At 43.6% G+C, this 14,706-nt stretch overlaps 2 protein-coding genes across 3 annotated transcripts; one reads left to right on the top strand and one right to left on the bottom strand.

Annotated features, from left to right (window-relative positions):
- Window positions 1–1,254: 1,254 nt before the first annotated feature.
- Window positions 1,255–4,747, bottom strand: tubd1 (tubulin, delta 1). Its single transcript, XM_075473726.1, has 8 exons — window positions 4,276–4,747; window positions 4,043–4,190; window positions 3,600–3,816; window positions 3,266–3,497; window positions 2,858–3,022; window positions 2,599–2,727; window positions 2,295–2,478; window positions 1,255–2,132 (listed from the first exon to the last, which is right to left on the bottom strand). Exons 1-8 carry the CDS (start codon window positions 4,424–4,426, stop codon window positions 2,024–2,026), a joined length of 1,335 nt encoding a protein of 444 aa, XP_075329841.1. The 5' UTR covers window positions 4,427–4,747; the 3' UTR covers window positions 1,255–2,023.
- A 1,979-nt stretch (window positions 4,748–6,726) lies between these two features.
- Window positions 6,727–14,404, top strand: rps6kb1b (ribosomal protein S6 kinase b, polypeptide 1b). Of its 2 annotated transcripts, XM_075473723.1 has the most exons (16): window positions 6,727–6,902; window positions 8,057–8,113; window positions 8,275–8,318; window positions 8,399–8,519; window positions 8,628–8,696; window positions 10,501–10,648; window positions 10,812–10,869; window positions 11,008–11,108; window positions 11,247–11,337; window positions 11,476–11,566; window positions 11,667–11,774; window positions 11,860–11,922; window positions 12,286–12,363; window positions 12,561–12,668; window positions 12,846–12,958; window positions 13,106–14,404. In XM_075473723.1, the coding sequence occupies exons 1-16, from the start codon at window positions 6,834–6,836 to the stop codon at window positions 13,338–13,340; spliced, it is 1,554 nt and encodes a 517-aa protein (XP_075329838.1). In that variant the 5' UTR covers window positions 6,727–6,833; the 3' UTR covers window positions 13,341–14,404. The 2 variants fall into 2 exon arrangements, with proteins under 2 accessions (XP_075329838.1, XP_075329839.1); XM_075473724.1 differs by lacking the exon at window positions 8,057–8,113.
- Window positions 14,405–14,706: the final 302 nt, after the last annotated feature.

Below are 14,706 nucleotides of genomic sequence, written 5' to 3'. Positions count from 1 at the left end.
GCATGGCAGCAGCGGTCTGTAAGCTGGCTGAAGTTGTGGGCCTTCAGCGTTCCGGCCGAGCGTCTCGGCACATCTCCCCACGCCGCTCTGTGGTTGGTCTGTTTGTGGATGCGACTGCCCGTCTTCAGTCATGCTCTGCTGTCGTGTCAGCCCAACTGTATCGTGTGAAATAAACAATAAAGCTGTGAGAAAGGAAAGAAAAAAAAAAAAGATGTCTGATGCTCTTGTCAGTTTTTTTTTTGTTTTTTTTTAAAAATGTAGTACAGTGGAAACCGCTTATAGTGGTCACGGATATAGTAATCAACCGCTTCTATAGATCAAAAGGCTTGGGACGGAATCACTTCTATACAAATGCTGTTTAAATAATTCGTTTATAGTGATCAAGAAATCCGCTTATAATGTTCATTTTTGGCCATTTTATGAATGTAAACATGTGCAAAAATAATTGTAAAACTACGTGTAGCTATTTTATTTTTTACTCCCTTGATTCCATTCTGGACGTCTGCTTCTGCCTCGCTAGCCAACGTAACGAGTTGACACCGGGCAGCAAGCGCGCGAATCATGGCTGGAAAAAGGAAGTCATGGAGGAGCATGTGTCCGAGGATGGGTGCTGGAGAGCGGATTGAATGCGCGTGTGACCGCTGGAAGCTCCAGGCTGGTTCTTGTAAGATGGGAGGCCGGTGTTCATTCGATTTCTCCTACTTGTCGAGAATTGCTACTTTGTGGTTTTGCGCATGCGCCGAGCCGATTTTCTAAGTTTCGTTTTCAACGTGATCACTATAAGCGGTTTCCACTGATGCTATCCAGCATCTCTTTGTATTTGGACTCCACAACGTTTTACAAGGTTGCGACCATCTTGAGGGATACAGTGATGCATTCTTTTGGCTCATCTATTGTTTCAAAGACTTTAGCTTTGATTTTAGTCTCAACTATCTTAGACTGCGCATTTTGAGTTGAGAAAAATAGGGGAAAAAAAAAAAAAAAAAATCAAATGAGAAGTAGGGTATTTTTCTCATCCGCCTTCATTTTGCTTCCCCCTACTGGCTGAAGCACACTTTTGTATTGGCTTCAGTTGTCAGACCAGGAGGCAATGTTCATCTTTTACACAGTCTGCAGCTTTTAATGGTCGGTGGAACAAGCAGCCATCAACACCGCAGTGCCGGAGAGTGTCTGAGCGAGTTTGATGCTGATGATCTTATTCATAGAATACTCTATGAATAATGGGGCAAAAAAAAAAAAGGGGGGGGGGGGGGGCTGAAAGGAGAGGAGAGTGTGTTGTGTCCCATTAGTTCGCTTCCTCTTTAGCGGAGATTTGGTTGCTTTTAGTGTAGCTCGCTGCTGTGCGCTGGTTTGAGTTCTAAACTAACTGGAGAAATTAATTTAGAAATCTAGAAAAAAAATGGGAGGATTGAGAAAATTTTTGCATTTTATACTTTGTTCTAGTCATTTAATCTCTTTTACTGGTTACTCCTTATTCAGAGACTTGTGATTGGAATACGATATAACTGGGCTCATGTCGAACTTGTTTATACTTCCTTGAGGTCACACGTGTTGTGAATTGGTAGAAATGCAAATAAGCCAACCTGCATTGAATAATGTACTGGATTGGAATACATCGTCAGTTCTAACTGTGCAAAGCCCTGTAAGGGTTTGCCACGAGGTCATCCTGCACTGATGGGAATAACAGCTAAGGTAGCTGAGAAAGTATCAACACAGAATTAATCTATATTTACTATCGTTTTGTAGAATCCGTGAGTTGAAATAATTGGATGATAAATCAGTAATGAAAATAATTAGAACATGTCAATATCCATCCTATGATAAAATGGTTCTGCCCTTGAACGGGCAGCGAATGTGTGTAAATAATTCGCCTCCGTTTTTATTCGGCGCAAGTCGGAGAAACTCAGACAAATTCAAAGAATCCCGGAAAAGCAAATCATCTGTTTAACTGGCACGTTAAGTTCAAACTGAACCCAACACAAATACATATTCTCTTATCTACATTCAGTCCTTTGTCCCACTGCTAGCACTGTAGTTGACTGTAGCTGGAGATGACTTGCTCGAGAGATGTGAAGCTGTCCAGAAAGTCCTCTTCTGAGATGCCAAATTTAATATACCGATGTATGTAGGCTCTGTAACGGAAGGAAAAAACAAAAAGCGTTCAGTCGAGAAGTGAAAAACCAGGATGCTCAGATACGTGCACTTATTATGTCCACAGAGCACTGCTTTGCACATCTCTCACAGCGTTTGGACCCGTTTTTTTCCTAAAAGAGACGCTTGCGTTTGGGACTCACCTGGAGGCGAACATGTTCCACGCCTTCCTCACCATGTCGTCCAAAGGCCTGAGCAGAGCCTGACTGTTGCTGACCAGCGTGGCAGACTTTTCGTACTTATTAAAGGGAACCGGGGATTTCCACAGGCTGAAAGCTTCTTCTGACGAGAGCCAGGGCGTGTAGATGGAAGGGTCTTCAAAGCCACCTGTGGATGGGAGTAAAAATTTGCACATCATCCCACTTCGCGACTCCAGATTCATCTGGTGAAATCAGTAAAGAAACATTCCTTTGTTTTAGTCAAACACATTCCAACCCTCTCTCTGACCCGTCTCTGCGCTGTAGACATCCTTCCCTCTCAGTATGAGCAGGTTAGCCAGCGAGCTGTTAAAGCCGCTTCCTGTGAGACTTCTGCTCCGCCCAGAGGCTGCAGGCGGGCGCACCTGCCAGTCTATACCTGACACAGGGAGGGGGAAAAAAAACTTTCAGACCACAAAACCACTCAATGATCATTTTAACATCTTGATTTTACATACTAAACTGAGAGTGGTGTGAATAAGGCACAGATGAGTTCTGACTGAACTTGCCTTCCTCCATCTTGGTGTTGGAGATGAGCATCTGCCGTAGGTGTTTGAGCATCCCCGGCCAGCTGAACGTGCTGTAGGCTATGGAGGAACTGGGCATCTGAGGGATGGTACAGACACTGAGCAGCTTGTACTCCGGGTGACAGGCAAGAGCGCTCACCAGCTCACCTGAGAAACATCGCAGAACAGAAGCCACGAGGGTTAGCCAGGGCCAGCGTGCGACGGTGGCACAGTGGGGTTAGTGTTTGGCTCCCCCTGATACCTTCAGCACCTCACAGGCAGAAAAGCATGCCCACAGCATGATGGAACCTCCTTTATATACCAGCACACTTTTTATCTCCGAGTTTGTTGATTCAATTAAAGAAAGTCTTTATTTGTGCGTGTGAGTGTGTGCGCGTTAGTCTCCCTCACCAAGAGGGTTCCTGCTGTACACTCCATGGGAGTCAGGGGTGAGCACAGGCTGCAGGACGCCGCCCAGCTGGTGAGCGATAACCCTGTTGACGTCACCGAAGGAGATCTGTTTGAACTTGAGCAGCTGGCTGCAGATCCCGTGCACCGTGTCGTTCTCGTGCACGAGGATGGCGTCGGAGAGCTGGTAGAGGTGTGCCAGCGTCAGGACTGAGTTATAGTTCTGGACGATCACCTGAAAGAACAAGTTGAAGAAAAGACCAAAAAAAAAAAAGGTGATAAGGAGGCACATTACTCTGCTGAAGACGAGCCTGGTGCTGGTGCTGAGTCTCCGTACCTCCCCAGTCCCGTACGGCCAAGTCAGGTGGTTGAGGATAAAAGACGCGGGGTAGATGTCTCTGAGACGCTGAGTTATGTAGGTACCGACCCCTGACCCCGTCCCCCCTGCGACACTCATCATGGGTATGAGCCCGGCCAGTCTGTCACAGCGCTCCACCTGCCTCCTGACAAGCTCCTCCACCATGTCTCTGTGGCGTGGACCGTGGACACAGAACCTAGTCAGATGCAGGCAAAAAAACATTATCAGCCAACTTCCCTTTGAGTCCAAACCTCAAGATAACCGTCCCCCACAGAGAAAATGACTTCAGTGAAGCTGAAAAAATAAAATAAAATCTCAAACTGAGGCTTCCTTACAAAGTTTTTGGTGTCAAACGCCTAACTTTATTGTCATAAACCCTGCAAAAGCGGTGCGTCTGAGGACATGACTCCTTCTCTCCTTACCCATTAGCCCAGTTGTTTCCAGAGCCCTGCTTCTGGCTGAAATGAGAGTTCTCTCCATACCTCCACCGGCCAGACTTAGCAGCTGTGGCCATACTGTGGTTGATCACTTTGGGCTCCATGTCGATCAAAACCGCCCTGGCCTCAAATTCTAGTAAACGGAAAAATACAACCGTTAAAGATGGCCGAGCAAAACAGCAGGGAAACGTATTCACATCCCGGTGGACGCGTCCTACCTCCCTGTGCGCTTTGGTGAAAGAAGCGCTCGCAGCTGGCCGTTCTGTACGTTTTCCTCTGTCCCTCTTGAGCATCGCTGCAGAGGATGTCAAACAGCTCCTGGCCCACCTGGTTACCGCACTGACCGAGCTGAACTGTCACTACAGACATGTCAGCCACCTTTCAGGGTGCGACAGCCCACCTGAGGGACCCAGCAGTGAACCGAAGCTCCACGCGCTTGAATTCAGGGATTTTTATTGCGTTTAAAAGTTGCTTTCGTGATGCCGCCACAAGAAATTAAGTAACGCACTTCCGGCTTTGTCAAAAACCTTCAAAATAAAACCCCCTATACAACTTTATGCCGGGTTTTTTTAAGCGTTGCTAAGGAGTTTCTAAGCATCTAACATCTGTTTTATGAGACAGATCAGCTCAATAGATATTAGTAATATCTATTACTCAATTTTACTAACACAAATTAGCCTGGCTGACGCGTCCACATCTCGATGAGATGATGTCTTTGCAGTGTGAATGAAATCGCGCGCAAAGCAGCATGGGAATTCCCCGGCTAAACACAAATGGCAAATAAAGTAAACTCACTCACCATCACCAGGATCTTTCCCTTAGAGGTAGAGTTTTACTGTCTAAGGCAGAAGGAATGTCACGCTTGATATATGCATCTTTGTCTCTCTATGTGGACACTAAAAGTATCTCTCAGATTGACAAACTGCTTCTCAACTTCCTGTGGAAAAATAGAACACACCATGTGAAGAAATCTGTTCTAATGAACGACTATGGAAATGGTGGGCTCAATTATCTAGATTTCTGTACCTTAAACAACCCTTTTAAGATAAACTGGTTGAAACAATTTTTTTAGGAACCCTAATGCTATTTGGAATATTATTTCTTTTCACATTCTGTCAAAAATGGGTGGTCTAAACTTTTTTTTAGTATGTAACTACAATATTGAAAAAATACCAGTAAAAATGTCAGCCTTCCACCGGCAAGCCTTCATCTCATGGTCCCTTATTTTCAAGCATAATTTTTCACCTCATAATTATTATATATGGAACAACAAGGACATTCTGTTTTAACACAAATCCCTTTTTATTGAGTATTGGTTTAAAAATAACATTGTTCATGTGGCTCAATTATTCAACAGGGATGGTCTTCTCTATTCCTATAATGAGTTTTTATCTGAATATAATATCCTTGTATCACCTGCAGATTTTGCCAAAGTCTTTAGAGCAATCCCTTCTGGTGTTTGCATGTTATTTAGATATCAACCAAGAGTGGAAACCAAACATTTCCCCCTGTTGTCCTTGTCAGACACCCCAGTAGGTAAAGCTTGTTTGACCAGTAATGGTAAAAACAACAAACTATTTAGACTCCTGTTTAAAAGGGATTACACCACAGTTCCATACGTGGTCTCATACTGGAACAAATATTTGGAACACACTAACTGGAAGAAGATCTGGCTCTTACCCAACAGATACCTGTTAACTAATAAAGTCAGATAAGTTTCTTTTGAGTTAATTCATAGATTTTATCCATCCAATGATCACATTTTTAAAAGATTCAAAAAAGACATTGATGTGAAATGTACTTTCTGTTCTATACAGACTGAAACTGTTACCCATTTATTTTGGCACTGCCCTTTTGTCCAAAGACTGTGGAGTGACATTTGTAACTTCAAAAGCCAACATAACTTTTATTATCAACCTCATTATTTTAATGGCAAAATTTCATATCCATAAATGTAAATTCATGAAAAGAAAACCTTATATTCTTGCCTTTCTCGATGAACTCAGGCAGTACATGACCTCCATTAAATACTCAAACAACCAGAAAGTGATTAAGACTGTTGATATCTGTGAACACTTGAATATTTTATTATGACCTCTTTTGTCCCCTGGCGTTTAATCGAAATGTTTCATGTGTACTGTAAAAAATGTTTTTTTTCTTAAATAAAAGGAAGTTAAAAAAAAAAAAAAAAAAACTCACCATCACCATGTTGCCATGTTGGTGGACATGGCTGATCTGTCCAATGGAGCGTAACTTGATTGGCTGCCGTTGGATGAATTGAGACAGGGATCGATTGCTTCTCCCTGTTTACCCGGATGTTGAGTCTGGTTCTTTTTCCACTGAATTTTTTGAAGTTGAATTTTTTTCCATTTAATTTTTTGAAGTTGAATTTTTTTCCAATGAATTTTTTTTTAGATGTTGAATTTTTTTACGCTGATTTTTGTTTTTAGAAATTGATTTTTTTTACACCGCTGGTTTTTCAAATTCAAAGTGTTTTGATGCTGTAAAAAAAATCAATATTAGAAATTCGTATTCAAACTGATGGCACAGAAAAATTTCCATACTGCTGTCATATGCAGTGAATCCGTAGTTGACTACAGTGAGCTGCATCTGATTGTGGGACGATACGACAGGTTACCGCCCCCTTTGATGAGTAGCGTAGTGCGCATGCTCAGTGTAGTAGCCGGTTATGGCGGCGGAGTGTGTTTGTCCATGAGGTGGGGGACGTTTGCTGTTCTCGCAGTCTGTCACAGAGCGATTCGAGCGACTCGCTGCCATGGCTGGAGTGTTTGACATTGATTTGGACCAGCCGGAGGAAAATGTCTCCGATGATGAGAATGAGGAGGTACTTAGATAAAGGCTGTTGAGCGCAACTGCGAGAGCTGTCACAGCAGAAACTCTTTACGCACGGTAGCTAGCTGTTAGCCTGTTAGCCTGCAAGCGGCGACCGCAGGCCTGCTCCATCCTGCAGCCAGCGCTGTCGGGCCTTTGCAAACAGGAGGGCTAAAACCGTTAGCCTGACAGCTACCGTGACAGAACCGCCACATGTTCTGTTTCTCTATCACTATTCAACATTAGCCGGTGATTAGTTGCATGCGTCTCTGACGTCGTCCAGCTCAAACCCATCGCTGTCAGGCTGTAGTTGTGCAAGCCAGCCTTACTTGGCCAAAGGTGCTGCAGTGGTAAATGTGTCTCTGTGTGCAACAGTTTATTTTGGCTAGATGTCACAGAGTGGAACTGAGAGAGCTGACACCCGCTTGCTCCCATGCTGCAAAATATTTTTTTTTAAAAAGGAGCGTCACAATCGTAATGGATATCTGAAGAACACGACTGAACAGTGATTTAAAATCAAGTTGTTGTTTTTTTAATGCACATTTCAGTCTTTTCGCGAGTGCAACAAAGCCTTCAGCATTTGCTGCATGGGAGTGTACTTAACTAACTGGTCAGTAAGGCACTGATCAGCACACACATGCAGGGCAGAGTCGGATTACTTAAACCAGAAACTGCCTACATATTACATGTCATTAGTAACGCAACCTATTAAATTACAGAAAGATGTCATTTAACTTGAATACATTTGGATGATTATAAAATCAAGTATTAAAAATGTTGAATATACTAAAAAATATATATATATATATTGTTTTAGGAACGTTTTAGTTCCTCGGTTGTTTTTTAAACATCTCGTTACATTTCAGTACAACTAAAGTGCATTTTACAGTCTTTAACAATGTATTTATAACCCAATTAACCATATATATATTTTTTAAAGTTTTATTGCATGATCCATATGACATGTAATGGTTACTACCCATCCCTACACACATGTACTGTGCATCATTTTACTGAGATGGAACAAATTTGAGGCTAAATATGAGTAAATAGCTTGTATAAAAGTATTGATGCAAGTGGGACAGTTTGATTTTTTTTGATGTCCTGTGAAAAACGAAATTGAATGAGATTAGTTCACAACCCTTTTTGTTTTTGATATTGGAACAGTTACTTTCTGGATTGCTGAGGTTGGGCAATCGGTCGTGGTGGACCAGCAGTCCAGAGGTAATCCGTTTGCAGTGATAACCAACAGAGAAAAGCAGCGAAATGTCAAAATGGAGACTCTGGAATAACGCTGTAGCCGCATGATGTTCCGCCCGTCTGTCAGATAAATTATACGAACCAGAAAAACAACTCAATTATTGTCTGTTTTTCCACTTTACCAGGCTCAAATTAACGATATCATGGAGCAGTGCACTGGATTTGAATTGTAAGTATTCAAGTTTCTGCTGTGTCTCTAACATTTAATGTCCAAATTGGGCAAAACTCATAAAGGATGTCTCACTGCAGCAACATGGATGACTGCGAGAAGATTGAGATCTCTGAGGACAACGTCAACCAGGGCGCGGAGAACATCCGGCCGGAGTGCTTCGAACTGCTGCGGGTCCTGGGGAAGGGCGGCTATGGAAAGGTGTGGTGGATCATTTAGCCTCAATAAGATTTAAGCTGAGCCATATCACTCCTATCAGACTATTTGAGTATATTAAACATAGGCATCTCTTTTTCCTTTGTCGTGCAGGTTTTCCAGGTTCGAAAAGTTGCTGGAGCTGCGCCGGGCAAAATATTTGCCATGAAAGTTTTAAAAAAGGTACTTAATCTTCTTCTTCTCCTTTTTTTTTCTTTGTCATTCCCTCACTAACTGCAGGACAATCCAGCTCCGGTTGGATTACAGTGATGCGCAGCTGCTGTCAGTATGTGTCATGCGAACATGTTGCATGTTATAACAAATAAACATTACGCTGCTTCTGTCCACAAATATTGGCTTTCGCTGAGACCAACGGGGGGGTAAGATTTCCCTGCTAGCCGGTAGGTTGCCATCTGCGCTGCTCCACTGCACTGAACTTCAAGCACTCCGCCTCAGCCCACTAGCTTCAGCTTGATGCTGACGGCTGCTTCTGCTTGACCACCTCACGTGACACCATTGACACATTGAAGACTTGCTAAATGTCAGCAATTTGTTCCTGTTGCCATGCTTAAAGGCGGTGAGCATTTGAGTGCAGAAACGGCTTGGTTAGAACCTATAGAACTATAGTGCAAGTTCAAGGTATGAAATCAGTCCCAACTTGCCCAAACGTGTCAGTGACGATTGACACTGATGTGAAGTTTCTAAAGTGTGGAAGTCGTTGTTTCTCCAGGATTTAGGTGAGTTGCAGAACTGTCCTAACCTGTTAGATGCTTCCAGCCTGTAGACGCTCAGCAGGAATAATTTTAGTAGCAGTAAACTCATTTAAAGCTTAATTAGAGATCATAAGCTTTTCTAAGATCAGATGCAAATAAACTGAGTTTTTTGTTTGTTTGTTTGTTGTTGTTTTTATTTTCTTTCAATTTTGTCTAAAATAGTCACTCTTATCGTCAAAACTGAGCCCTCCCAACAAGTTTAAATGTCTCACAGCCCGTTATGGATTTAAAAACAAAAGAAATACTTAGGAACCGGTGCTAAACAGGTGTCGTTGTCATTTTTCGTTATATTCATATGAATATATGTATAATGACAATATATAGCTTACACTTCTCTTTCTACAATATATTCATTCTTTCTGCCTGCACATTGTAGCTGTAAACTAAACTCTGATTTTCCTGCTTCACATTTGTGCATCTTAGTCATTTCAGAATGTTGATCGATACACCGAATAGACCGTGATGAACTCTTCTGGTTCAGAGTTCACGGTGGTTCTCCAGTAAAAGGAAGCACAAGCTCATGTTGCCAATGAGAGCAGGCGAAAAATTCAGAAGAAAAAAGAAAACCCAAAACAGAATTCCTAATTAGGCTGCTGTCGCAGCTCTAAACCCTCAACGCTGAGACAACACTGCTGTTGACATGCAGCCCGTCAGCTGTCGGACCGAAGTGTTTGGTAAACAGAAGTTAGAGCGGCTGGAGAGAGAGGAGAGGGCGTGGAAAGCTGCGGGAACACAATATGTCCACTGCTCGGCCTGTTGATACTACTGTACCCCATACAACTGTAAAAGTCTTTTAAAGCCTTGTCTTTTGTCTTTGCTTTGCCTTGATTAAGAACTTTTTCTTTTTTTTTAAAAAACTCAGAACATAATGAAATGATTTGGCTGCAGACTTATCCTGCCTCGTTAAACTAAATCGATTCATTAACGTAGATTTACAGAAATAATGAAATTCCACCTGCTGATGAAGTTTATTCAGTTGCAGTTCAGCTGTTTTACAGTGAAAGATCTTGATTTGATTTCATTTTGTACTCGTCATTAATTCTTATCGAGAACCTCTTGTATTATGACGTTGTGCATATTATAATAGTCTTTTGCACCGTTGGTTTACCTTGTAGTCACTGCCATTTATACAGCTGTTAAACGGCTCGTAAGGCCGGCATCTGTATGTGTTTCTGAGCTGATGTTGATTCCTTTTCTCTCGCTGCGGGCGTCAGGCTATGATTGTCCGGAATGCTAAGGACACAGCCCACACAAAGGCAGAGAGGAACATCCTGGAAGAAGTGAAGCATCCCTTCATCGTGGATCTGATCTATGCCTTCCAGACAGGAGGGAAGCTGTACCTCATCCTGGAATACCTGAGTGGTGAGTGCCATCATAGGCATCAGGTACACTACAGCGCTTTTAGCTTTTTTGGACCAGCAAAATCAACCAAATTCTGATGACAGACTTTAAAAAGGGCCTCAGAAACATGTCACTCTCACCTCACATCACTATACCTTGATGTTTGTCACCCATGTTTTCACAGGAGGAGAACTGTTTATGCAGCTTGAGAGGGAGGGCATCTTCATGGAAGACACAGCCTGGTGAGGGTTTGTTTTGATCTTTTTTAAGAATCAGCTCTGTAGTTAACTTACTGAAACTGAAAGCAAATACGTCCATATGTAGAAGCAATGTGCTATTTCTGGCATGAAGCTGATGTCTTCTGTTTTGTTTTGGTCCAGTTTTTACCTGGCAGAGATCTCCATGGCTCTGGGTCACCTGCACCAGAAGGGCATCATCTACAGAGACCTGAAGCCTGAAAACATCATGCTCAACAGCCAAGGTGAGTCCGAGGAGGTCCATTTCTATCTTAAGCTGTCAGATTATTTCTTTTCACACGAGTACTAATTGTGAATGAATGCAAGTCTGCCAGATGTTGGTGCGAGAATTGGGTTTAAAAAGTGTGCCGCTTGCCCTCCAGGTCACGTGAAGCTGACCGACTTTGGTCTGTGTAAGGAATCCATTCACGACGGGACGGTCACGCACACTTTCTGCGGAACCATCGAATACATGTATGTTCGTTTCCTTTTCTCATCACCTGACGTTGTTCATCCGACTCTTGCATTTTTCACTTCCCTTTTGTGCACTTCCTCACTGAGGGCTTTTCTCGTTTATGGTCGTGCTAAATCTGGACCCTTTATGTGTCGCAGGGCCCCAGAGATCTTAATGAGAAGCGGGCACAACAGAGCGGTGGACTGGTGGAGTCTGGGCGCCCTGATGTACGACATGCTCACAGGAGCGGTCAGTCAAAAATGAGCACTCTGCATCCCTATTATTCACAGCGCATTCATCGAAACGTTGCCGTGTTAAAAGGACCGCCCTCCCTCCTCTCTAATTGCAGCCGCCGTTCACCGGCGAGAACCGCAAAAAGACCATCGACAAGATCCTGAAGTGCAAGCTCAGCCTCCCGCCCTACCTCACACAAGAAGCCAGAGATCTCCTGAAACGGGTATGTCCTCACGTTGTTTGAAGTGCTCATGGGTGTAGTTCTCCAGGTAGTATTCCCTTTTAACATTTGACTGCTGGTTGGACAGTTGCTGAAGAGAAACGCCTCGTCGAGGCTGGGAGCGGGAGCGGGTGACGCCACAGAAGTGCAGGTGAGAGTGTGAAGGAGGCTGCACAGCAAGTGAAAAACAAACGCACACTCACCCCGTCACCGAGCACCTTTGCTTTTATGTCACAGTGTTTCTCGCTAACTCGTCACCTATCAAAATGTTTTGATCGGTGCTGCTAAAATAAGAAGAAATCCACGTTTTGATATTGTGAAAAGGAGTTAAAGAAGTAAACGTTGGCAGAATTCTCTTTGGCTACAGCTAGCATATTTAAACCCTCCTGTTCTCCAAAACACACAAGCATAGACGAACCTTCCCCGGACGCACTTGTATCGACACTCGCCCTCTTATTGTTGTGGAAGGAGGCACGGCTGCGTTTTTGTACGTACTCTGTTTGTTCTTCATCAGGCACATCCGTTCTTTCGACACATCAACTGGGAGGATTTGTTGGCTCGGAAAGTGGAGCCTCCCTTCAAGCCTATCCTCGTGAGTATAACCAGGGCTGGACTGCAGGGACGTCTGAATTGGACATTAAATCTATCATTGGGTGGGAAATCTGAGAAATGTTCACAACTAATGCTGACGTTAGCAGTTACAGTTTCAAGTGTCAGCAATGCATCTTCTTCTGTTTACTCAGGATGTTGTACCTCATCATCTGTGCTTTCTGCCTTCTCTCTTTGCAGCAATCTGCAGATGACGTGAGTCAGTTTGACTCAAAGTTCACCAGTCAGACGCCAGTTGACAGCCCGGATGACTCGACCCTCAGCGAGAGTGCCAATCAAGCCTTCCTGGTAACACCCCAGTGTATTTTCTTCAACTTTTGTTGACGTTGATGATGTTTTAGTTCTTGATGCCACACAAAAACAAGTTTTTTATCTTAATTGCAGCCAGTCAGTTCCTACCTCTACGATCGTTTCATCCTCCCATTAGCTCTGTATTCAGCTGGAACCTGTCTTTATTTGTTTTAGGGTTTTACATATGTCGCTCCGTCGGTCTTGGAAAACATCAAAGAAAGGTTCTCGTTTGAGCCAAAAATCCGTTCACCCCGACGTATCACAGACAGCCCAAGAACGCCTCTCAGGTATGTCAGCCCGTCTGCAGCAGGTGCTTCGGAAAGAAATGGCGCTCTGGATCGCTCCGTTTGATCTGTAGAATTCATAAGTGTTGAACTGACATACGAAAACGAATTCTCCAGGCCGGATTCCTTACTCTCATTTTGTCCTCTCAGCCCCGGGTGGTCCCGTAGCGCCCTCCTCCCCGGAGGAGGACCGAGTGTCCTCCAGTCTCCTCGGGACCAGGCAATGGAAGTGTCCACTCCAGAGCAGATGGACGTCACAAACAGCTCCGAGGCCTCGGCGCCTCTCCCCATCCGTCAGCCTACCGGGGCCAACCTGGCTCAGATGAAGCAGCAGGCTTACCCTGTGGTGGCCAAACGGCCCGAGCATCTACGTATGAACCTATGACCCATGACTCTCTTTTTTTCGTTTTTTTTTTCATTTGTTGATATTTTTTTTTTTAAAAACAAAGGAAAAAAAAGGTATGGATGCTAGAGACAATGAAAATCCAAAAGTGCACATCTGCACAATACACATGCTTTCACAACATGGAGTCTGTGCGTGCGGCCGACAACATCGCGGTCTGACCTCTTCTCCTAGGACACCTCGGGTCTGCTGACCTCCGTCTTCGTCATGAGGCGATCATCATCCTCATCCTCACACAGTATGCTTCCAACTGAACTGCAGTCAGTCCGGTGTGCTAGAAGGTGTCCAGAGTGCTTTGCGCTGTTTCAGTGAACGCCGGTGAGGAAATTCTGTTGGAAAGAGTCTTCCTCTTTGACAGAAAGCTCCCCGGCTCTGAAAGAAATAGAATGAAGATCACTCTTTGAATAGAAATCCAAGAAATGATTGCTCCAGCAGACGAGCGAGGCTCCGTCGTTGATGAGAGTAGCTTTACGTTTCACAAAGTCTTACAAAGTGGATGTATTTACTGTGCTATACATCAGCTAGGAATCAGAGCCTGAATTAAATCTGAAAAAGTAGTCGACTTTCCATTCTTATAGCATTGGTGTTGTGAATGAAAACAAAACAAAACAAAAAAAAAAAAAAACGGTTTGTTTGATGTGGTATCCATACTTCAGCCATCTCTCTTCAGTTGTACGATGGGTTGCATCACTGGATTAGTTGACATTTCCCCTCAGTCATAATTCAGCTCGATGCAACATTAGCTTCTCACTTTCATATCGCCACCCAAAATAAACTGATCTCAGCGCTGCTTTAGTGACCCAAGCGCCCCCTCCTTACCGCCTGGTTGCCCAGGATACGCTGGGCCTCAGCGGCCCCTCGGAGGGGTCTGAGACCGTAGCGCCAGTTGATCTGGTCACCGACTGCAGCTGTGGGGTTTTGACGCTCCAAAGACTTAACATTTACAGCCTCTTGCATCAGCATTAACTTTTTCAGGAACGGAAAATTTTAGAGCTCCTGACAAGCAAAGACAATTATGAATAAAATACAATTTCAAGAAACACAAGCGCGTGGGGTCTTTTGTGTACAGTATTTTTTATTTTTCAAAGTTTCTAGAAAAACAGTTGGAGACACAAGTGTATCATTTCTTTTATTACAAAGATTTCAGATCTCAGTTTTCCATCACAATCGCACAGCACTCTTCCTGGAACGACGGGGTAATGAAGTCATTGTAAACTCAACATGTGCAAATTAAAGTAAAAGCACCAATTTGAAATGTTAGGGGAAAAAAAAGGAATCAACTAAAAACATTACAAGGAAAGGTGAAATCCGTTGAGCAATTTCCTGTTGCAGATCGCAGAGCAATTTA

Source organism: Odontesthes bonariensis, chromosome 9 (assembly GCF_027942865.1).
Source record: "Odontesthes bonariensis isolate fOdoBon6 chromosome 9, fOdoBon6.hap1, whole genome shotgun sequence".
Taxonomy (NCBI): Eukaryota; Metazoa; Chordata; class Actinopteri; order Atheriniformes; family Atherinopsidae; genus Odontesthes; species Odontesthes bonariensis.
Note: the sequence above shows the minus strand (reverse complement) of the source record. Positions and strands in the feature narration are given on the sequence as shown.

What these genes read in the sequence shown, in the direction of transcription:
- tubd1 (XM_075473726.1), bottom strand. Translation starts at nt 4,426, where the DNA reads ATGTCTGTAGTGACAGTTCAGCTCGGTCAGTGCGGTAACCAGGTGGGC. An exon ending in GGAAACAACTGGGCTAATGG is followed by an intron (nt 3,817 to 4,042) that starts GTAAGGAGAGAA and finishes GCATCTGACTAG; the next exon opens with GTTCTGTGTCCACGGTCCAC. An exon ending in GGCCGTACGGGACTGGGGAG is followed by an intron (nt 3,498 to 3,599) that starts GTACGGAGACTC and finishes TTGTTCTTTCAG; the next exon opens with GTGATCGTCCAGAACTATAA.
- rps6kb1b (XM_075473723.1), top strand. Translation starts at nt 6,834, where the DNA reads ATGGCTGGAGTGTTTGACATTGATTTGGACCAGCCGGAGGAAAATGTC. An exon ending in GTGACGCCACAGAAGTGCAG is followed by an intron (nt 11,923 to 12,285) that starts GTGAGAGTGTGA and finishes GTTCTTCATCAG; the next exon opens with GCACATCCGTTCTTTCGACA. An exon ending in GTGCCAATCAAGCCTTCCTG is followed by an intron (nt 12,669 to 12,845) that starts GTAACACCCCAG and finishes TATTTGTTTTAG; the next exon opens with GGTTTTACATATGTCGCTCC.